Genomic DNA, 22,996 nt, shown 5'->3' with positions numbered 1-22,996 from the left:
CCTGTGGAGCCTTTGTGCTACTCAGATGACACTAATGTTTTTGTTTCATTTATTGACATTACTAGAACATTCAATTAGATTAATCTTTTGTTTTTTTAACAGTTATTATATTAAGTAATTAATATTAATTAATATTTTAACAGTTATTATATTAAGTAATTAATATTAATTAATATTTAAACCATGATGATTTTAAATTTAAATTGTTCCAGCTCAATTATACATGTGGTGTGGGGGGTGCTATTTGTGTTCCAAGGGCAAAAAAGGGGCAGCCAGAGCACCCTTTGTGGTAGATACGGTCCTGGCTGGAAGGTAGATCCTCCCCCCTCCCCTCATGCTGCACTGTCAATCAATCCAGCGCGTCATGCGCCTCGTGCACAGGTGATATCTATTAGCCTACCTCATATGGCGTCAGGTGTCGCGTCTGCGCATCATCAGACCAGTTCCTTCTTGTGAGAGAATTTTTGTAGCGGTTTTTGGCCAGCAGCACTCGGCTTTGCAGGTGCCATGTTGGAGCAGTGAGCATGGCGGAAAATCATTTGGACTACGGCTTCCCAGAGGGAGAGTCTATCGGGGAGCATTTCACCGAGGACCCGGTGAGTGTCCTTGTGTTCGTGGGGAACCAAAAGGATGCTGACATGTTTGTTTGTTCCCACGTCAGTAGGGCGACGATTGCAAGCGACGATTGCGATGTAGGACAAACAGACGCAAACATTAACTAGATGCTGTCGTTACGCCACTGATAAACGTTACAGTGGAAAGCTCGATATCAGTGAGCCACGTCCCGTGTGACATGTTGAGAGTGACTCCCCCCCCCCACACACACACACACCCGGCGTGGAGCCAGTCAGGTGCACTGCATGTCCACATTTCCAGGGTTGAAATGTTCGCAATGTGTTTGTGGCACTGACACAATTCATGGTACAATGTTGCTTTTCCAGCCTCGGTATTGCCCAGTAATCTAGGCCAGCTCCATGTAGCCCATGCATGGCTGGGAAATATGACAGAACAGACTGAATTACTCAAAGGGGCTATTCATGTAACTGATGATGGAATAATACTCATCCACACCTTTCCCAACACACAAATAAACACAACAGAACCAAATGATTTTGGTCCTTGCATGGCAGGATCAGTTGATTGGTCTGCCTAGTTGGTAATCTAGCTTCTAAGGGTTTAACATCAATTTAGTCCAAAGTGACTTTACTGGTCCCCATTCTCATCTCAGGAGCTGGCAGCCATCAAGGCCAGGGTTCAGGAACTGGAGATGGAAGAAGAGACGGAAAGACTGAAGGAGGAGGAGAGATATGATGCACCAGAGATGCAGCTCCTGACCAGCAGCCCTCGGCCCGGTGAGATAGCTGGGTCTTATCTGCTTCTTGGTTTGTTGTTGTCTCCCCCGGTCTACAGCTAAATACTGATTATGAATCTGGTGAGCTACAGCAGCATATTTTTAGCCAGGTGTCTAACATGGCAGTCTCCAGGCAGGTGAGGAAACTGCAAACACCATCTGGCTAACACCTGGGACATTTCACTGTGGTCACATGTGCCTTATCGCTGCCCAGTGAGACAAAGCAGCCAGCCCTGGAGAACCAGAAGGGTCTTTGCTGCCTGTAGCTATTTTCTGACCCTGTGTGTCTCTTCATGCCTTTGACCCTCCTGTCTCCCTTTTGTTGCTTAGAGAGGAGCCAGGTTCTGATGCATGGATTGCCAGAGATGATGCAATGAATAGATATTTTGGTGAAAGTTGTTCATTTCACTTGGGGTGGAACTTCTTTATATACGGTGGTATACACAAAATCAGCATATAGTTTGTTTTTGTTTCTTCCACAGGACCTTTCTACAATATGACTCCTGAGGAGAGGATAGATGCAGACAACAGATCTGTCTATGTGGGAAATGTAAGATTGACATTTTTTTAATTTATTTTTTTATACTGAGTAGGCTTTTTTTTTTTTTTTTCCACACCTCTGATCTGATACTGTTGTATAAACCCCAGGTGGACTATGGAGCCACTGCAGATGAGTTGGAGATCCATTTTAATGGTTGCGGTCCTGTCAACAGAGTTACCATCCTGTGTGACAGGTTCTCTGGTCATCCAAAGGGGTGGGTTCAATTTGTGCATTCAGCTTATACCTTTCCCTACCTGACACTGAATAGACCATAGTATACAACTCTGCTGACATCCAAGTATATTTATGTTGTTGGTCTTTTTCCTTTTCAGTTTTGCTTACATTGAGTTTTCTGATCGAGACTCTGTGCAGAGTGCTATTGGTTTGCATGAGACTTTGTTCAGAGGAAGAGTCCTTAAGGTGAGGAGCATTACACTACATGTTAGTCTTGAAAGAAGCCCCACAAACTAGTTAACTGCTCACAAGTGTTGGTGCACTGATTGCAAACACAGCTCACTGAGTTATTACAAACATTAGAATTTGTGATGCATTTGTGATTTAATCAGTGGAAAGATATTGAGGTGTATGTTTTTGAAAACCAAGATCTTGCCCCTATATTGCCTGCAATTTCCCACTTCCTCACATCATGATTCATCATTATACCCTTCTGTTAAATTGAGAAACACAATGTGGCCTGTGCTGTAGATAATCACTTTTTGAAAATACAAACCACACATCATGTAATTTGACATCTAATGTTCATTTTAATGCAAACCACTTAGAGCACCAATTTAGTTTTCATTATCCTGGTTTTAAACTGTTGTCTTAGTTGGGAATAAATTACACTATGAACTATATTCCAGTTTTTGTTCTATCACTACTGAAAAGCAAATGTCTTTAAAATCTAAACAGACATACTTATTAGAGTAATTTTTTTTTTTTTTTTTTTTTTCCCGGCTTGCAGGTATTGCCTAAGAGAACCAACATGCCAGGAATCAGCACCACCGACAGAGGAGGACACCAAGGAGGGCATTCCAGAGGGAGAGGTCGAGGTTACCGTCCACCCAGACACCACAATAGCTCTCGAGGAAGGTTCCGGTACCAGTCAACGAGGCCACAGCATCAAACACAACACCCTTATTACGGAGGCCCCTCAGTGGGCAAGAGACAGTGGGGACATGTGGACAATTATGAAGAGATGCCTAACCGTTACCCATGTCTTCTTCTCATCACGCCACCATCTGAGGAATTGGGGGCAGGGTCAGGTGAACAGCACTGCGGCCAACAGCGCTAGCACTATTTGTGGTCTACATCTCCAATGGAGTAGATGAGTAATAATTTTAAACAAATGTTTCCAGGCCCTGCTAAGCTGAGTAATGTGTGAAAGGTACAGAATGCACAGCAGAGATGATCCAGTTGCATACCTGCATCAGTCCTGCAACTTCATGAGATATGAAGACTGGGGTCAGTGGTATTTAATTTTAAGCTTCTATTGCTGTGGATGCATGAGACAGTCCTCAGACTGTTAATGCTGTTTCATCTCTCACTGTTTTTACATATTAATGTAAATGCTTTGTGTTGCCTGAAGTGTAATGTATAAATCCTTAATATGTAGAACTTAAACTCTTTGCTATGTAATCGAATAAATAAAAGACTGATCCAGTGCTCCACTTGTAGTAAATGAACACGTGGTTTTATTACACTAATTTCATTAAAGATGTAAACAGAAATATTAGGGGTGTTATGTACAGTGGAGGCTCAGTAGAAGGAATAAAGGCGATTTCAGCCAGTTTGCACCATCATTCCAGAAACGATGCCGTCGAAGGTCCTGGAGAATAATCAGTGAACTGTTAAACACAGCTTAAAAAGAAAAATCAATTATAATCGTCTACTAATTCTAAACAGATTTCACAGGCAAAAACCCACTTTGACTGAATAGGGTCCCCAGGATTGTGGAAAGGGTTGCACATTACATCAGTGAAAGAGTTATGCAATTTTCTGAACATCTGGAAAGGAACAAACAAGTTAAGTTATTGTAAGAATTTTGGACAGAATTACAAAGCTGTTGAGTAAACTGACATTTCCAATAACATATTCATGAAATATTCCTCATCTGTTGGTTAATATATATGAGCTGTGGCATATAGATTAATTCCACATGCATACTGTTTAACGAGATAAATACTGTGACAAAAAAAAGTTTGTACTGTGTAACTTTTTTTTTTTTTTTACATTTTCTGCTAATTAAACTGGGTTTTGGAAATATTTAGACACACAAATGACTTACACTTCTTATTTCATTGTCCCGTAATGACGTATTTGATGAGTCCACAACAATGACAAATTTCACCTTGGAGTTGGTTACATACCCATATCTATTTTAGCAGTTAAGGATGTTTGGCCTTTTGTTTAGGAAAACCATTTATTTCATTTGACAGCACCCACAGATATCAACAGATCAAATCAGCACATATAGAGATTTCACCATTTTGCTTGAACAAAATGAAAATTTACTTCAGCTCTAATTAAAGTTGTTACCGTTTTCATGTTAATAAGCTACTTATAAACATATTTTGGTCCAGCTGTCCTTAGGTCATTGTTTCACAGATGATCTAACAGTTAATTGGAGAAGTCTCCTAATGAATTAAGGAGTTAGCATGAAAGGGGAAAAGCGTCCTGCTAGAGAAGGATTGTCCAGAATCGACAATACAAAAGTTGTTCTTTTTAGTGGCTTATGCATGATGTAGAAAGCCTTAAACAATGACCTATGACAATAAAGGATACACTCTGTAGTCTTCCGTGGGATACAGCAGCCCCAGGTACAGCTCTCTCTGGTCTCCCAGAGACTTGCCCACTGCTGAGATCTTCTCCTCCACCACATCCAGAGATGTGTGCACCGTGTAGTGAAACTTCAGCTCGTTTTGACTTGGCACACTGCGAATATACAGTGGGTAATTCTGGAGAATAGGAAATAACGTAACGGAGTCAAAAGCACCACCATTAAACCACAAACTGTCAACAGAGACACAGCAAACTAGCTAACACCCGCTCCTCTCAAATAATGCTAATACTGTTAGCTCTCTAGCGTTGGCGTTTCCCTCTGACATGACTAGAAAACTGAAATATCTGCCAGAAGACTATTGTAAAAACATAGAAGTACAAACAAGGCTCCGAATAAAACGTGGGCCTGATAACAACAGCAGTCGATACCTCTTTTGCGATCACTGCTATGCACACCGCCATGTTCATATTCCTCCTCTGAGCTGTCAGACGTGTCACATGACACGGTGCGTACAGACGCTGTCACGTGACACGTTGTGTATGTACGCTGTCGAAAAAAGTGTTAATCGGATTAGCTATTTGACATTTGTTTATTTATTATTTTCATTGTGGGTTTGTACTTTGTCGGTCTACGATATTTTTATTTTGTGTGCTCCATTCTTTTATTTTTAATCACATCACATGTATGCCATTCATCAGAAGACTCCGATTATCAAGGACTGATTTACAGCTTAACAATGCAATTATTTACATGTCAACAAAATAAAAAATAACTTAAACTGAAATTAATATATAACTCAATACAAGCGAACGCTTCAAACCAGTTGCGCAATATGCGCAAATGCGGCGCTGATCACTGGCTCGAAGACAAACAAGCCACTTCCTCGAAATAGATGTTCATATGACTGGAGCACAGCGAGTAATGTCTCCTCTAACTCTGACTCTCCTCAGTGCAATAACATGTTGCTCCTTGGCAGAACAGTCTTCAAATGTTTCACCTCCAAACATTATCATCATGCTCATGGATGACGTAAGTTATTTTTCTGTTTTCTTCTCTGCTCTCTGCGCACCAGCAGCACAGAACTCAAAATGCTTCAGTTATTTTATTTTCTTGTTGTCATGTCATTACCTCTTCCCCTCTCTGGGTTGTGAACAGTAGCACCTATGCTGCCTTGCTGTGCTTTGGGACTCTTAGACCTGTAAATAAACTCACATCTGCTCTTCAGATGGGCTGGGGGGACTTGGGGGTGTTTGGTCAGCCCTCTAAGGAGACCCCCAACCTGGATGCTATGGCTGCACAGGGCATGTTGTTTCCAGACTTCTACACTGCCAACCCCCTCTGTTCGCCATGTGAGTCAGCTGAAACTGTAAAGCAGAACAAGAAGCTGCAGTTTCCGTTTTGTATGATAGTCATCTCTGCCAAGTCATCTGTGCTTAGTTTTTGTTGTAATATCATTAAAATGTTTAAGAAACACTTCATTCTTTAAAGGTAGAAAACATGTATTTCATACAGGACAAAATACACCCTCAGTTGGATAACTTCATTTGAAATATCTGGTATTCATTTGCTAGTAAATGAGATTTTAGAAGGCAAACACAGGCATCTCAATGACTCTTTCCTAATGACACCTTCTCTGTCATTTTAACCACAGCCAGAGCTGCACTTCTCACTGGGAGGCTGCCTGTCAGAAATGGTTTCTACACCACTAATGCCCATGCCAGAAATGGTATACTCTCAGTATCTCCTGACTGTGCAGATGATCCAGCTGCAAATCATTTCTTGCAGGATTCTTATTGCACTATAATATATAGTGTTCAATAAAGTAATGGCAGATTTTATAGACTAAATTTTAACTTTTTTTTTTTTTTTTTATAGCATACACGCCACAGGAGATAGTGGGAGGAATCTCACAGGACGAGATTCTGTTGCCCCAGATGCTGAAGAAAAAGGGCTATGTCAGCAAGATAGTTGGCAAGTGGTGAGCTTTTTTATCCTTTTCTTTAATTCAGGTTTCTGAAGTTTTAAAGTTTATGATCAGTGGTTCAAGACCTAATCAAATTATTTATCTTGGTAAAAGCGGAAATACTATAATAATACTATAAAGACCTGCATTTCAAATTATCCATAAAAATACCCCTTGTGCAGAATGCCCCGTCGGGGTTATTGTTATATTAGTATCTGCTACCTGTATACACAGGCACTGTTCTTAGTTTTATCTATAAAAAGGCATCATATTTCATTATCCGGTCAATTTTTTTTTAAGTCATTACACAAATTCAGGGGTTAAAATATTATATTTCCCTGTTTTAACTCATTTATGCTTATCACTTACTGTATACTTAACATGACAGATGATCATTTTCACAGTATGCAATAATTCTTTTTATTGTTTAATTATTTTTACAGTACCTATCCCTGTGGGGTCCATTGATTTTAAGGCCTTTGAGTGTAGTATGTAAATGCAACAACCTAAATCTTGTTTGATATGTGCATCTTGTTTAAAGCCTCTGCATGTTGATTTACTGTTCTGAGGTTAATGGAAAATGATGACCTAGAGGTAGTAACTGCAACCAAAATGTCAAATATTATATTTTTTAGTGGAGCATGAATATTTGTAGTAACGGTATGAATTTAAGCAAGTATGATTCTTTAGTCATATTGATCCTCCAGTGGTGTTAGTGTTTTTAATCTGTCATTGCAGGCATCTAGGTCACAGACCACAGTACCTTCCTCTGGAGAATGGCTTCGATGAATGGTTTGGTGCACCAAACTGCCACTTTGGGCCCTACAACAACAGCAATAGACCCAACATTCCTATGTACAATGACTCTGAGATGCTTGGCAGGTAGTATCCGTCACAAACACTCACATATACATAACAGCAGACACAGAAACGTAGGCTGAAAATCTATAAAAATCTTCTTTCCCAGTGACTCAGTGGAATAGTTTGGCTGGCTGCTCCTCTGGATCTGATGAGTGTCTCCCCGCCTCTTCCTTCTCTGTACCAGCTGTGCTTGTATATTCCATTTTCCGCCCATTTGTTTTCCCCAAAACAGCCATATGTGTATTCAGGGTCATTGGAACTGGCAGCCGGGCGTGTTTTTCGCTTAGCCGTGGGTTTAATCAGCGCTGCATACCTGGGCCCTGGACAGACATATACACACACATAGACATGTATACACACAGACACACACACGCCCTCAAGAGACAGCAGGTTGTGTTGGCTGTATGCGAGGACACCTGGAGGAAGTGAAGCGTAAGAAAGAGAGATGCCTGTCACTGCTTCTCTCCTTGCTGTGCCACGCTTCAGCAACACCTCATAACAGTTCCCTCTGCTCAGCTCTGCTGAGACTTCCTAAATATGTCTTTCACCACAATCTCCTACAAACACAGTCTGCAAGAGGAAAATATGATTCTGTTATAGTAATGATAGTGTCTGCAGTAGTTAAGTCAATTTAGAGTCAGATTGAAAGCCCTGACGGTCCAATAGGTCATTTTGAAAGAATAATTTTATGGGGTTGAAGGAGCAGAGGAGTAATGGCATGGTGGCCTCAGCAGGGATTCAGATGAAAGTTTATTTAATGAATCATGTCATCCCACTTGTTTTTCAGATACTATGAGGAGTTTAAGATTGACAAGAAGACTGGAGAGTCCAACCTCACACAGATCTATTTATTGGTAAGTTAGTCACCTATTTGATGATGCAATCTTCAGAGTAAACCAGGTACATCCAGTTTTGTTTCATATTGAAGCAATTTTGCGTTATACTGAAGGGTGTTTCTAATATTTAGTCTCTCTTCTCTGATATTAATGGGACAGACGGTATGTTTCCTCTCGTAATTCAATTCCTCAGCACCACAAATGACAACCACCATAATGAGCATCGAGTTGAAACAAAACAAAAACAAACAAGACAGAAGCTGAAATTTATGACCCTCATGAAGGTTGTGTTTTATGCAGGGCTGTTGTATGAGACTATATTACTAAACCGTGTTTAACACATATTCAAAACATGGTTAGAACTGTGTGGTATGCAAGTGAGAAAGAAGTTATTTACAATATACAGTTTAATAGCAGTATTGAAAAGTAGCTACAATAAGTCATTGAACAGCTGTATTGACAGTGTTATAATAGTCTTTCACGCCTGCCACTGCTACAGGAAGGTCTTGACTTCATAAATCGTCAGACGGAGGCCCAGAGGCCTTTCTTCCTCTACTGGGCAGCTGATGCCACTCATGCCCCGGTCTATGCCTCCAAACGCTTCCTAGGGAAGAGCCAGCGAGGACGGTACTTTATATCATACCTCACACTTTCTCTCATTTAATAACACACAATCCAGCAGATGCATATAGTTATAAATGAATTTGATTTGTTTCTCATGATATGAACTGTGATTGGATGTGTGTTGTAGGTATGGAGATGCAGTAATGGAGCTGGACTACAGCGTAGGTCAGATCTTGTCAAAGCTGTACAGTCTTGGTATTGAAAATAATACCTTTGTCTTCTTCACCTCAGACAATGGAGCTGCTTTAATATCTGCCCCAGATGAAGGTAGGTGCTAATTTCACACACACACAAACATGCATATATACATATTTGTGCAACTATCTTTCGATCTTTGTTTGATCTTCCCTAGCCCCTTACCCTAACCTTAGTTTTCACAACTAAATCCATGACCCCAAATTTCACAGTAAATGTAATTCTAACCTTAAATCTAACATTAAGTCTTAACCCTCAAACAGTTATCTGAAAACCTAGACTGCTCCTCAGATTGTATATAATCATACAAAAGTACACGTTAGCATTTTTCCATTTCTGAATTGTGCATGTACATACATGGATACATGGATAGTTGTGTTTTTGTGCCTCCGATTCTTCAGGTGGCAGCAATGGGCCATTCCTTTGTGGGAAGCAGACCACCTTTGAAGGGGGCATGAGGGAGCCCGCAATTGCCTGGTGGCCTGGACACATCGAAGAAGGCACAGTAAGTGTGTTATGCATATCAACAGGTAGCGTATCAGGAGCTCTGGAAGCTTCAGGCAATCTATCGTACTGTAAATCAAATAGGGAGTTAAGGAACAATTATTTCACTAATTCTCTCTTTTGAATTATCACTTTTCTGTTTCATTTATGTATTATTTCTAACTTTATATCTGTACACTCTGACCCAGTGGTGCACTAACCTGTTAATCTTGACTGTGTTCAACTTCAATCAACTGATTGAGCTCCAGAAACAGTAAAAATAAATGTGTTTTATCTTGGCCACAAACCATGCGGGCACTTCTTCCACTGTTTCCTCAAATATTTTTGGTTGGAATTAACGTCCCAACTCTCTTTCTTTTTCGCTCTCTCCTTCCCAGTTGAACCCCTCCACCCCCCTGGCTTCACCGTGATCCCCTAAGCCCATGCGTTCTGCAAATGACTTTTAATTGTATTAGGGGCAGCTGTGACACGGGGCTGTGACGCAGAGGGATTTGGTGGAGGAGCGAGCGGAGGCTGCAGTCTGCAGTAAGCCTTGCCCCTGGCTCATCTCACAGGGGTGTGCTGGGGCCTGATAGCAAGGCAGAGTAGCGAGGGAGAGGGGGATTGGGAGCGTCTTAAGCGGCTAATCTGTTTGTGTGTTTGCTGAGGTTGGATTGAGCCGTAATGAGGACTTCAGTATCTGAATATGCCAGGCGCTCAGGATAAAGGAACGGGAGGGTGGAGAGGGGGTGCAGGCAAGGAAGCAAGGAGGAAGTAAAAGAGGTGGCTGGTGTAGAAAAGAGAAAAGGAGGAGTAGTGCTAAAGACTGACACTGCCAGGAATGTTGTTGCAGGGCTTTTCTGCACCTGTGTCACATTATAATTGACCACTGTGTCTGTGTATGTATTTACATATGTGCAGGATATGTCTGTGTAATTTTTGTTTGACTATATGGGCTTAGATATATATACATACTGTTGTATGTATGTTGGATTAGTTGGATGCATAAAAGATCATTTGCTACTCCAGACAAAATAATATTACACAACCAATGCAGGACATCACAAGACACCTGTGCGTGTCTGGCTTTATATTTGCAGCTGTGTCTTAGCTGTGAAAATAAGGGTCTGCAGAGCCTCCCTGAAGTTCTCTGGGGGTATGATGATAAAGCTGCTTTGTTGGAGCTACTGTACTCTGGATTTATCACTTTATGCTGCTTGGGAGGGAGGACAGATCAGGCACAGGGTTGCCCCCTCTTTTATTTTGTAGTCTCCTAAAATCTCTGCTGATCTGTACATCGTAAAATCCATAAGCTTTTGGAGCAAAGTAGTGGGGACATCAAACAGCAACTCAAGCCTTTGTTAAGCATTTTTTTGTATCGACTGAGCACAGAACAATCCTCACAATGTTAAAATGTTGAAGCAAGTTTGGAGGAGGGGTGGATTACTGATAGAAACACCACTTCACTGTGTGTTTCCAAGCATCTCAAACAGACAAAAAGCGCTTTATCTGTAGATGCATCTAAATGATAATACTAGATGGGTGGATATGCAAGAAATTTTTGTGAGTTAATAATACACTCATATTGAGCAGACTGGAAGGAGGTGTAGTGGAATGAAGAAGCTTATGTGGTCCAAAGCAGGTGCAGATTCAGCATTCTCCCAGTGCCTGAGGGGTGTGAGAGGCCGGGATGATGAGGGGTGGTGGCTGTAGGAACAAAGATGCAGAGGTGGATGGGGTGTCAGCCCCACAACGCTGTTTAGCGTCACAATCCCTTTTGTTGTATTTTATCAGGCAACAGGCACACAGAGTGCCTGAGACAGGGATAGAAGGACTGCCTCCTCAGATAACAAACATCGCCACTCACGACACAGAGAGAAATGAGAGAAAGAGAGGGGAAGGAGAATGTGACATTAATAGAGAGTGATGAGTCAGACTGAAAAAGGAGGGAAAGGCTGAAGGGAAAAAAATGGAGTTAAGTGTAGACTGCAAAAGAAGGCAGAGCTAATAAAGAGAGGAATTAAAAGATGGCAACTTGTAAAATAGAGTTTGAAAGTTAGGATTTTTTGGTCATGCAAGTTATTACCAAGTAAATGTCAGGGGCACTTCTTCTATCCATTTGTCCTGTCTTCTTTGAAAAATGAAGTTAAGGACTAAATCAGTGTTTGTGTATGTGTGTGAGAAAGAATGTCTGGATGAGCAGATAGATCATGGAAAGCATTGCAGAGCTTTTTCTGTGGCTCGTTCTGTGGATACAGAAGAACAGGGATTTCATTTCAGTGCTTAGGAACTTGTGTGTGCGTGTGTGTGCGTGTCTGTGTCTGTGTCTGCATGTGTGCTGGCTGCCGATAGGAGCACAACGGCACATGGCTGTGCAGCTGCAGAGGCCTGATAGCGCTATCTGATTGTGAGCGTGCCGTCTCCCTCTAAGGCTCGCTCAGGAGAGAATGGAACGGAAGATCAAGGATGACAGCGAAAAAATGGCATTTTATCTGAAAATAGTTCAAAGTTTATAAATAAAATAAAGCTTTTCACTGGGACTGGAAGAAGGAGATAAAACACCAACTCGCTCCAGCCGCCTGCTTGCCCGGGCCTTGTCCTCTCCCTGCTTCCTCTTCTCATTTTCATCACTCTTTCTTTTTCTTTTTTCCCCTCAAAAACTAATTTAGAAAGAGAGCATTTTGGAGGTTTTATAATAAATCTGTAAGCAGAGGTTAGAGAGGAGACTGAAGAAATGTACCTGTCTCCTACATGTGTACACATGACACATGCAAAGATCCTGTCATGACCGTGCATGATGATAAAAATCCAGTGTAACAGGGCAAACTTGTACTAGTTCCTGATTTGTAAACTCTTAAGTATTTTCCACATATGGTAAAGGATGATGATGAACAAGATTAAGACCAAATTTGGGTGTATTTGTGTGCGCGTGTGTGGGTGTGAGGCATAAACCTACCACTGACCACTTTGAGTTCTAGGACTTGAGTCTGATCCTCATTTCTTCAGAATTATTCTGTTTTTCCAAATCTAACTGGCAAGTTTTGTGAAATGCCTTTTCATACTGGAGAGACGTAGTGGTAGTTTTTCTTATGTATTTGTATTTTTTGCAGGTGAGCTTCCAGTTGGCCAATGTGATGGACCTGTTCACCACCAGTCTGGCTCTGGCTGGCATTAGCCCTCCAGATGATAGAATCATGGATGGACTAGACCTGACACCAGTCCTTCTAAATCGCCCCCACACACTCCATAACAGGTGGGAGCATAGAGCAGCTGTTGCAGGATGTTACTAGATGGCTAGAGCTTTGTCGTGGTTGTGTCCTTTACTGCTTTTTTCTATTCACAATCACATCCCTGAGTGACACAGAAGCATTGGTTGTGTCTGGCAAGAAGTAAACAAATTATTTTGACCTTTGTAGCGTCGTTCTAGGTCGGTCGGTGCTCCACTTTTGTTCAGACTAAACATCTAAATGATAATTGGAATGACTGACATGTACAGACATTTCATGATTCCCATACAATGAATCCTAATGAATCCTCACTTTTTCTCTACAGCCATGAGGAGGTTGACATTTGTAGTTTTGAGTGACATCTTTAAAGCAGTTGGATGGATTATAGTGCAGTTTTGCACAGGTATTTGTGTCAACTTTGGTGACCCCGTGACTTTCCTTCCATTAGCTATACCACTTATCATGTCGAGGGTTGCAGGGGGGCTGAAGCCATTCCTATCTGACACTGGTCAAGAAGCAGAGTACACCTTGGACTGGTCACCAGTCTGTCACAGGACTGACACAGAGACAACGATTCATTCAACATATTAAACCTGTTAAGAGTGTTAGTATTGTCACTGTGAGTATACTAGTGAACTGTTAGCTTTTATCTCAGTGCACTGTTGGGCTGGAGTGCAAAAAGGTGGAAAACCATGAGAGTGGACTTTATGTAAAAGCAAAGTGTCTACTTTGGCACAAATTCACATGGGAAAACAAATCAAAACAAAGGGTTATTTCCCCTTATCTTCAACAGGCCAATCTTCTATTACCGTGGAAATGAGCTGATGGCTGTGAGGCTTGGACAGTATAAGGCACACTACTGGACCTGGAGCAACTCATGGATGGAGTTTAAAAATGTAAGACCTCTGTCTAACACAGCAATTCTGTCCCATCTCTGTTTCTTCCTCATCTTGCTTTTTGATTTGCGCTGTCACATTCTCCTTCTTTGTCTCTCCTAATCTTACTCACACACTCAAACACTTTCACTGTTGGTGTTATCTTGAAAATGGCTCATCAGTTGACTGCTGTGTACATCAGAGCGTAATGAATATTAATGAAGAGCCCCCACATCAGCAAACTTACATCATTCATCAACAAGCTGACTTGTTTGTTCTAACTCCAGTGGAGATTTTCTTCCTATCAATTTACTTACCATCATTCCCAGTTATAGAAAGACAGTTACCAGCAGTATCTCTGTGCCATAAGTACATCAACTCAGTGCTAATCACATGTATCAGGAGCAATGTGAAATGGGACAGTTGAGAAGCAGGATAGTATGGTCCTTCTTTCTCTTCCATGTCCATAAGAACATGTCCTCCAGTACTCTCTCCATGGTTCTGCTTTTTCTGCAATCCAGTTTGTTTTATGCCCCATCGGTTGCTTAAATTGCTCTCTCCTTCAGGGCCGCTGAATCAATAGCAGCCTCCTTTATCAACTCATGTGAACTCAAGTGGAACTTCACAAATAATGGCGTCTGATTGCCTGTGAGTTGCCTATCGATTGGTGTGTACATGACAGAGGAGAATGGACAAGAGAAAACATGCACATCTGCACACATGTTTTATGGAGTGACTGTTGAGCTTCATATCATTATGTTTGGCTCTTTGAAATGTTCAGTGTAAGCCACAACACATTTCATTAACATAACAAATGGAAATAATTTATACATTCATTTAGATTTTGAATCAAGTGTTTTGTAAATCAGTTTTAGAAGAAAAAATGTGTTCCAAGGTAGCAGGTAGTGATCACTCCTACTCTTCGGTACACACATAAAACTAGGCTGACCTTTAAATCACTATTTAGATTCAAGTTTAACTTGCCTTAAAAAAAATGAGTCAAACTCTCTTATTTTCCTGTTTGCTCTTTTTGTTTTGTTTTGTTGTTTTTGTTGGGTTTTTTTTTTTTTTTTTTTTTGGTCAATTGCTAAAAATAAACAAGGGAAACATGTCTCTGTGAAAGGAATGAAATTACAGGTTAAAAGCTTGGAGATGTATTGCTTTGTCCTGGCTGTGTTCCTGCAGCTCAGCCATGAGGAAAATGAGAAATTTCATAGGCTTAAATGGTTCTCATCAAACATTCTTGAGGCAATGTAGTGATGTTAATACTGCGAAATGTAGCTTATCGTGAATGTGGCCCCCAGATTGCTGAATAACGGTAGAAGTTGTGTGCCAGCTGTTGCACAGCAGTGAAAGAAGCAGTTATGACCTTCTACTTAAATAGAAGTACTGAACAATGTAAAAGTACTCCATTACAATTAAAAGTCCTGTATTCTAAATCTACCTAGAAGTGCAGAAGTATTATTAGCAAATCAAAACAAAAAATAGTTGTTCTGCAGAAACATTGCCTCAGTGACCGATATATTGCCTGGTGTGACATTATTAGCTTGTTAATGCCTCTGTTTTACTGTTGCACCTGGTTTAAGTGGAGCTAGATTTTCTAATTTACCAGTTAGATAATGCAGTCCAGGTTCCCTGTCTGGAGTCAGTGTAGTCTAGAAGCGAACACATGTAGTTACTTTCCACCACCCTGTATCAATTGCATTTTTTATGGGTCTATGTCAGACATTCTTGTCATATCCATGAAATAGAACTAAATATAGAAACACAGATTAAATGTTGTTTTAAAACTTTACCCACAATCTACAATCTACTACCAAGTGGTTTTCTCAATCCAAATCAAACTTTTCATCCAAATTAGACACAAAATGTTGCCTTTTCCAAACTCCACCCTGCCACTCATGGATGCACCTCACCTTATCTTGTAATAGTGACTGCCCTGTGCCAGTTTGAAAGCAGTTTTGTTGTATCCATAGAATTAACGTCAGGCAAAATATAGAGTTCATGTTATTATGTGGTGGATATAAGAAACAGTGCCAGAGAGATACAGCTCACACAGCAGGCCTTTCTTGCTGCTCCATTGGGATAAGTTTTTTTTTTTTTTTTTTAAATTCTTTTCTGCATTCTAAGCCATTGCCATCAAAAGACAGGACAAATCTGGATCAGAGGAGGCTCTACAACGCGGGGTATCTATCAGTCTTAGTCTCTGTTTCTTTCTGTTCCATATATATATTTTGAAGTGCTCTGTTGAGCGATCTCAGAGGGGGGCAGCAACAGTACAGATGAATGCTTTCTCAATATTAGTTTTGCTCATCAAAAAGTGTGTATTTGTGTGTCTGTGTGTTGAAGGAGGGGGCAGATCCCCAGGGGATTGTGGAGGAGTGAGTGTGACTCAGTCAGGTTGTAATCACTGCCAGGCTCATGAGAATTGTGTCAGGGAGCAGGAGCGAAAGCATAGAGACATGAATGGAAGGTAACAAAAGTCCTCTATTTTGCAAGAACCAACAATAACTGCAGAGACAACACGGACTGGATGACAACATGCATTTACGCCATACTACGCATACTACATACTTCTTTATATTTAAATTGAAAGTTTTATTATTGCTGCATACATACAGAGCACAGTGAACTGTTCTATGGGGTTTAACAGATCCTTCAGCAGGTGTTTAAACTGGAAAAAACATGGAAAGAATGGAATTATTTTTCAATTTCCCCGTTTTCAGTCGAAATACACTAAGTCAGTAAATTTTAAAGCATTCTCTGAGTTTTACATGTACCCAGACCTTATGCAAAGTGTTTAACTAGTGACCAGACAGATGAAAGTCCCAAACTAGTCAGTGGATTTTAGCTTTTTGCCATGTAAGGACATCACCATTTGCCAACCTTGAGATTTACTTAAATTAAGAATCTAATCATCAGTGGCTATTTTTTTTCCCCCCCTGACAGGGTATAAACTTCTGTCCGGGTCAAGAAGTCCCAGGTGTCACTACTCACACCCAGAAAGAGCACACACTGCAGCCAATCATTTTCCACCTGGGGCGGGATCCTGGTGAAAAGTTCCCCATCAGGTCAGTTGCCTGAAAAGTTCAAATCTGTTTATGCAGCTGATTTATAGGAGAAGAACGAGGATGAGTGAAGGGAGAGGAAAGAGAGAAGAGGGTTCCTAAATGAAGAGGAGAGGTGATAATAGGAAGGTTGTTTGCCTGTTCAAAGAATGTGCATGAGATCAATGCTGATTCAGTGGCATGAAAAAGAATGCGGCAGATTGATCCGCTCAGCGAGAGAGTGCCTGATTACACCCTTCTCTTTGTGATTGCAAACAGCTCTGGCCCCAAACCCTCCAGCTGCAGGTTAAAATTGCAAGATAAATTGTTCAGGTCTAAATTGAGAGTGAGTGCTGTTTAATGGAGTTTTGTGTGTCACTGCCTCAGCTCAGAGAAGAGTTAAGAAAGGCAGAGTGGAGAGAGTAACGCCAGTGGACACCAGCAGCCAAGGAACGAACTAAAACCATTACTAAATAAGGTTGCAGAGATAGATGAGTATTATCTTCTGCAGTATAATGTGAAAGCTGAATGTGATCTATTAAAAAACATTACACAAGCTGACACCATGACTAATACATTAAGATAATCTCAAAATCGCTTTGATGAGAGATTTCCTTTGTGCATAGTGTTCACTTTGGTGCTCTCCAGCAATAAAACCTCCACAGCTGACCTTTCTTTTCTGCCTTTTGCAGCTCTGCCTCACATATTTTGCTTTGGCCTCATCTCTGCTTTGCCTGCTGCTCAAACTGCTTTCAGTTCTGAAGTGAAATTGGATGATAAAACATTAATGTTGTTTTTCATTTGCCCACCTTTTAGCCTTGCTATTCACTTGAAGAAATAAAAAAGCAAAAACCAATCAATATGCAGCCATGTACTGAGTGCTTCATGTAGCCACGCACACACACAAACCCAAAATGCACACTGATTTTTCACCTGCGTGACCCACAACAGAGAGGGGTCACTGAGGTCATCTACAGGCAGTGTTAATTTTCTCACCTATTTGTAGATTGTGTCTTGGTCAGAGATCGAAAGTCCATATTAGTCTTACAAACCCTGAGTATCCAGAAAATATCAAAATCCTACACAATCCAAAAGAACCCTGAACAACAGCCCTGCAATAGAACCATAACTTATAATCTTCAGTTATGTCCAGACTGTGCCAGAAAGGTGTTGATTTTATGGTATAGTTTTGTAGGTCGTGTATTAGAGTGTGTTATACTCATAAAGGGTTTATAATAGGTTGTAAACAATAGAAATCTGCAGCAGACCATTTGAACTGTGTTATTGTTTGAAAAACAAGTCTGTGAAATTTCATGTCTTTCAAAAACAGAGATTTTGATAGTTTTTTTATTTTAAAACTCCTGTTTAGTTGCAATTTTCCTCAATGAAATTAACACCATTTCTGAGGTTCCCCACAGAGCCAACTGCATGGTGTCTTCACTGTTGTTTTTCTCTCCACTCTAATCTACACTTTTCATTCCCCCTCCTCTCCAAACTTGTCTTGCATTTTCTCTAGTTACATCTGTCTCTCATCCCAATTACTGTTATGCATCTCAGCTCAGATATCACCGTTCAGCTGTTGTCCCTGGGACTGTTCTCCATCCCAGTTAAACCTGCATGTCTGTGTGTACACATGTGTATGTGTGCATTTTGTCCGTGTGCTCCTCGGTCCCCCAGCTGGACCGGCTGCCTGGCCATCATTAATCTCTGTCGGCACCTAAAGAGCCACTTAAGATGATGTAGAGCCTGTCTGAACACATACCTTCACTACTGTCGCAGGCTGTGATGTAGCAAAGAGCACGCACGAACACACGATCTCCATAATATAATTGTGCGATCTAGGAGAGAATTTTGGAAATAACCTTACAGTCATTTTTAGTTTCCTGTTTATCTTTTGCGTGACTCATGACTATAAACAGCTTTGGACTAATGTGATTTATGCAGCGCAGGATGACAAGGCCTGAGCTGTTAGTCCATCTGTACAGCATGACACACACAAACCTCACCAGGTATGCATCTACGTTTCTGAGCGAGTTTGGATCTGCACTGGATTTATCCAAAGTCTTTACCAGCCTTCCACTTTGCCCTCCATCTCTGTGACCTAAGACCCTGAGGTTAACACAGTCTACTTTCTCACTACCTACCTCAGCTCACCTCCCCACAGCCGTGGTCATCCTGAATGTAGTCTCAGCCCTAACGCTGCAGGCAGCCTTGCACAGTCTGGCCTCATCTGCTGCCTGCCACCAAACTCTTGTGTGCCCAATCAATAGTCCTCACTGAAGAGCTCAATTTCCATTGGGGTGGAGAAGGTGGTGGAGGGAAGGGGGAAGGCAGGACAGATGTATTTGATTGTCTCCTCAATTCCCCCACCTTCTGCTACAGTGTGGTTGTTTGTGTGTGTATGCGTGTGTGTTCTAGCAATAGTGTTATGAATCAGTAATCAGAGTAGTGACACACCTGAGCAATGCCCCCATCCCCCTTGGGTGCCATACATTATAAATCAAAAGACTCCATTTGCATACAGCCTGCTTATTATTCCAGATTTTGCCTCTACACAAGTAAGCTAAGGGTTATAATCATGATAATGAGCTGTGCTGACTGTAGGCTTTTCATTATTTGTATGCAGAGGGGGCATAAACAAATGATATTATTAGTTTTTGATTTAGAGGTCTGCACTGTAAGATTTTCAATACATAGACAAAACAATAGAAAACTTTGTGTCTTATGCAACTTTCTCAGTACATGGCAGGCTTTGCTTGCAGACTTGTGCGGGGGAAATTGAATACTTACAGCAATCTGATAAATCTCCCTTACATTTACTTCTATTAAGTTGCTTCATCACTTATCACAAAATGAATCACAACAATCAGTAGCGGGCAGAGATAGGAGTGGAATGAAATATCCCCCATGCTGATTGCGATCGGGCAAAAGCAGAATTTGTGATTTGTAGATAGCTGAAGCAATTTAATCTGAATGTCTGATTTTTAAACCGAGAGGAGTAATCTGGTTTTTCCATATCGACCAGGGTCACGATGCTTGGACAGTTAGCTTATGTTGAATGTGGCACACGAGGAGAGAGACTAATTACAGCCGGTGCATTATCAGTCAAGTAATTGTAGGGGAAGGACGGAGAGTATCAAGGAAAGGAGCAGGTGCTGGCTGATGGAGGAAGCCTTGCTGCCCTGTGGGAGACCTAAGAGGGAGGGTAGGTGTGAGCTGGACAGAGCCTGGGGTTATTACTCTAATTGACACTTCACCTCACACACATGCACATATTCCCCAGGGGCCAATCAAAAAGCTGGATTTGCAGTGGAGGGAGGATGGAAGACTGGCACAGGTGCTGCTGGTGAGTGTATCAGGGGTGTAATTGCACTGCTGATATTTGTCTATCTGTGTGTCACGCCACCAGATGCCCACTCCCACAGCACACATACACACACACACACACACAAACAAACACACCCTCACACACACACACACACACACAGCCTATTAACCCTACAGGTCCTATTGAGAGCAGCGTTCCTTTGAAAGCCTTCAGGGCCCCAGTGTTTTACACGCAGAATATAATGATGCACAGGGGTGCTCGGGCTCACTGGTGTCCAACAGCAGTAATTGAGAGACAGGGGATGGGATACAGGGTTACATAGTTCACCCTGCTGAGTGGGCTTCCCTAATGGGTGCCAGAATAGATGTCTTGCATTTATATTTTTGTGTTTGTTGTTGAAAATTACATCATGTCCCCATTCTGATATAATGGTTTAAGCTCAGAGTTCAAAGTACTGTTTTATCACAGGATACAAGTATGCAGTGCATTCAGTATCACTCTCCTGGAGAAAAACACAAATTGAAGGATTATGTTCATTGATGTGTATGTGTGTTTGTATACGCCTTTGTGTGTTGTGGTGTTTTTCATAGTAAAACAGCTGAAACGAACGAGAAGGCAGAGTGTCTGCGTTTGTGTCTTCACTCTGTTCATATATAAACATCATCTATATGGAAATGTGTATAGGTTTAAATTGTATGACCAATAGACCAATTCATACTCATTTGGCATCATCTTCTTGTTTTTTTTTTTGTATTAATAACTTTAAATTCAAAATATGTAAGCCTTCGACTAAACCAGATGAACATTAGCATTTCCAAAAATGTGAGGATTCACTGTCATTTATCATTGTAAATTAAATATCATTGGGTTTTAGTCTTTTGGTCAGATAAAATAATACATCTGAAGACAACTCTAATGCTCAGAGAATTAGACATTTGGTGGAATAAATATTATTTAATTATTCATAAAAATCTGCAGATGACACCCTAATAATCATGTGTCTTGTGTGTTTGCAGTGTTTTGACTAAAGAGTACCTGGATGTGCTGAGCAGGATCTCTCCAGTTGTTGAGCAGCATAAGAACAACCTGGTGCCTGGCCTCCCCCAGCTCAACATGTGCGACGTGGCTGTGATGGTGAGATTTATATAACTCCAATATAAAATATAAAACATTTTTCATTCTGTATTATTGGAAAACTTAAAAAAAAATCTTTATTATTATTGGTATGATTTCTTTTTTTTTTTTTTTTTCATTATGTAGCATCTAACTCTTTTTCCTACTATGTCCAGAGCTAGTTCAGCTGTTCAACACAGCTGTTTCTTTGGGGCAGCAGCTCTCAAAGCCAGGTTTACTTACGAAAAAAAATTGAGACACTAGTCTTTTCTCAGTTGATGTCTATCTTCAGTCTAAATTGAGTCCTTTTAACAGATTTATGTTTTATTTTTATATTTGTTTGTCACCGTTTCTGAACCAATGAAGTCATTTAATTATCTTTTTATCTTATGTATTTGTTTTTGACAGCACATTTATGTTTTAGGATTATTTAAAGCAGCTGAATTAAGCGGTGGCTTTGTCTCCCCGAGCACCCCTGTGAACTACCCTGTTCTGGTTTTATTTGTGTCATAGCACTGCCCCCTTGTGGTGAAGAAAATAAACTGTTGGGTTAGCAAAATGTCTTTTACCATTAACATAGTTGTTAGGGGAAATAACATTTAAGGGTTTGGTTTCCACTTTTCTTTCCACTTCGTCATTTAAATGGCATTTGACTAATTTAATATTTGGCATTATCAAGATGTTTTAAAGAAAAAGGGTTGTCACTTTAAGGGAAATTATACTGAAAAACACTGATAGTGTGAAACCTGGTGTGAACTATCACTATCAAATGATGAGTTGATTGTTTTATAAATAAATACAGTTAAATGTAATTAGTAATGGAAAGCATTGCAACAAAACCCTAAAACCAGAGTTGTATTTTTAAAAAAATCTGAAAAATGTGCATGTGAACTATTCTGCCAACAGAACAGCACACAGCGGTAATCTGATACCTTCCCCTCATTGACAAACAGCTTAAGACAACAATAAATCTTAAAATAAATATTATCTTTGTATTTACTGTGTTGGCTGCTCTCGGTTACAGAACTGGGCCCCTGCAGGCTGTGAGAAATTAGGAAAATGTCTCAAAGTGCCCAAGTCTGATCCCTGGAAGTGTGACTGGCCTCACTGAGAGTAAAACTGCTGAACCAGAAGTGAGGATGAGGAAGCAAAACCCAGAGAGGTGCTTTCTACAGAATAACCAACAGCCTTATTTTTTAAAAAGAAAATAGTTTTGATTGTTTGACTGGTGGTGTATAGATAGTACTATGTTAAATAATGTTTAAAGGTATAACAAGATTACAAAGATTATGGAAATAACTCTTACAGCTGTGTTTTTAATGAGAAAAATGATTGATTGATTCTGTTTTTTTTTTTTTTTCACATAAGTGAAGGTTTATATACTCATACATTGTGCTGAAAAATCTGTTTTTTAATTAAAGTGATTTTAATTATGACTGTTTCAGACAAATATATTATGATGTTTTAGGTCCATGGGACCATAAACAACCTCCCTGCAAGGAAAACTGACCCCAGATTGAGCAGAAGAGTGGACTGAATGTTGTGGTATCAGTTATGTTGTCAGTTATGTTACAGAGTTGCTTTGATGCATACGTCAAAAATTAGTTTTAGCTTTTTTCAGAGAGGCTACTAACATTTTTAGCTTCATATCTACATAGAACTGCATCATTATGTGCTGATGGTGTGACTAAAAACCTCTGACAGGTAGTTTGTTCAACTTTTTCAGTAGACTGCCAGGCTTCTGCTGGTGTAAAAAAAATGCACAAACAA

The 22,996-nt window shown here is 40.6% G+C and overlaps 3 protein-coding genes across 5 annotated transcripts; 2 read left to right on the top strand and 1 right to left on the bottom strand.

The window, feature by feature from the left end:
- Positions 1 to 428: 428 nt before the first annotated feature.
- On the top strand, positions 429 to 3,400 carry pabpn1l (PABPN1 like, cytoplasmic). The gene is made up of 6 exons (XM_026320050.2): positions 429 to 596; positions 1,229 to 1,352; positions 1,834 to 1,901; positions 2,000 to 2,106; positions 2,225 to 2,312; positions 2,857 to 3,400. Exons 1-6 carry the CDS (start codon positions 525 to 527, stop codon positions 3,184 to 3,186), a joined length of 789 nt encoding a protein of 262 aa, XP_026175835.1. The 5' UTR covers positions 429 to 524; the 3' UTR covers positions 3,187 to 3,400.
- A 163-nt stretch (positions 3,401 to 3,563) lies between these two features.
- trappc2l (trafficking protein particle complex subunit 2L) lies at positions 3,564 to 5,170 on the bottom strand. Its single transcript, XM_026320051.1, has 5 exons — positions 5,103 to 5,170; positions 4,677 to 4,849; positions 4,180 to 4,267; positions 3,819 to 3,898; positions 3,564 to 3,720 (listed from the first exon to the last, which is right to left on the bottom strand). Exons 1-5 carry the CDS (start codon positions 5,139 to 5,141, stop codon positions 3,675 to 3,677), a joined length of 426 nt encoding a protein of 141 aa, XP_026175836.1. The 5' UTR covers positions 5,142 to 5,170; the 3' UTR covers positions 3,564 to 3,674.
- A 358-nt stretch (positions 5,171 to 5,528) lies between these two features.
- galns (galactosamine (N-acetyl)-6-sulfatase) lies at positions 5,529 to 22,985 on the top strand. Of its 3 annotated transcripts, XR_003296415.2 has the most exons (15): positions 5,531 to 5,703; positions 5,900 to 6,023; positions 6,326 to 6,400; positions 6,550 to 6,652; positions 7,376 to 7,519; positions 8,286 to 8,352; positions 8,834 to 8,961; positions 9,086 to 9,225; positions 9,555 to 9,658; positions 12,747 to 12,889; positions 13,657 to 13,759; positions 16,688 to 16,809; positions 21,130 to 21,247; positions 22,251 to 22,388; positions 22,695 to 22,985. XR_003296415.2 is itself a non-coding variant. In XM_026319639.2 (14 exons), the coding sequence occupies exons 1-14, from the start codon at positions 5,663 to 5,665 to the stop codon at positions 22,335 to 22,337; spliced, it is 1,569 nt and encodes a 522-aa protein (XP_026175424.1). In that variant the 5' UTR covers positions 5,529 to 5,662; the 3' UTR covers positions 22,338 to 22,586. The 3 variants fall into 3 exon arrangements, 2 of the variants coding, with proteins under 2 accessions (XP_026175424.1, XP_026175423.1); XM_026319639.2 differs by lacking the exon at positions 22,695 to 22,985 and having other exon boundaries at positions 5,529 to 5,703; positions 5,830 to 6,023; positions 22,251 to 22,586; XM_026319638.2 differs by lacking the exon at positions 22,695 to 22,985 and having other exon boundaries at positions 22,251 to 22,585.
- The last annotated feature ends 11 nt before the right edge of the window (positions 22,986 to 22,996 follow it).

Source organism: Mastacembelus armatus, chromosome 3 (assembly GCF_900324485.2).
Source record: "Mastacembelus armatus chromosome 3, fMasArm1.2, whole genome shotgun sequence".
NCBI lineage: Eukaryota > Metazoa > Chordata > Actinopteri > Synbranchiformes > Mastacembelidae > Mastacembelus > Mastacembelus armatus.
Note: the sequence above shows the minus strand (reverse complement) of the source record. Positions and strands in the feature narration are given on the sequence as shown.

What these genes read in the sequence shown, in the direction of transcription:
- pabpn1l (XM_026320050.2), top strand. Translation starts at nt 525, where the DNA reads ATGGCGGAAAATCATTTGGACTACGGCTTCCCAGAGGGAGAGTCTATC. An exon ending in TTCTCTGGTCATCCAAAGGG is followed by an intron (nt 2,107 to 2,224) that starts GTGGGTTCAATT and finishes TTTCCTTTTCAG; the next exon opens with TTTTGCTTACATTGAGTTTT. An exon ending in TCAGAGGAAGAGTCCTTAAG is followed by an intron (nt 2,313 to 2,856) that starts GTGAGGAGCATT and finishes CCCGGCTTGCAG; the next exon opens with GTATTGCCTAAGAGAACCAA.
- trappc2l (XM_026320051.1), bottom strand. Translation starts at nt 5,141, where the DNA reads ATGAACATGGCGGTGTGCATAGCAGTGATCGCAAAAGAG. An exon ending in TAGCAGTGATCGCAAAAGAG is followed by an intron (nt 4,850 to 5,102) that starts GTATCGACTGCT and finishes CCTATTCTCCAG; the next exon opens with AATTACCCACTGTATATTCG. An exon ending in CCCACGGAAGACTACAGAGT is followed by an intron (nt 4,268 to 4,676) that starts GTATCCTTTATT and finishes CTGCTAAAATAG; the next exon opens with ATATGGGTATGTAACCAACT.
- galns (XM_026319638.2), top strand. Translation starts at nt 5,575, where the DNA reads ATGACTGGAGCACAGCGAGTAATGTCTCCTCTAACTCTGACTCTCCTC. An exon ending in TCACACAGATCTATTTATTG is followed by an intron (nt 8,353 to 8,833) that starts GTAAGTTAGTCA and finishes CCACTGCTACAG; the next exon opens with GAAGGTCTTGACTTCATAAA. An exon ending in GGGAAGAGCCAGCGAGGACG is followed by an intron (nt 8,962 to 9,085) that starts GTACTTTATATC and finishes TGTGTGTTGTAG; the next exon opens with GTATGGAGATGCAGTAATGG.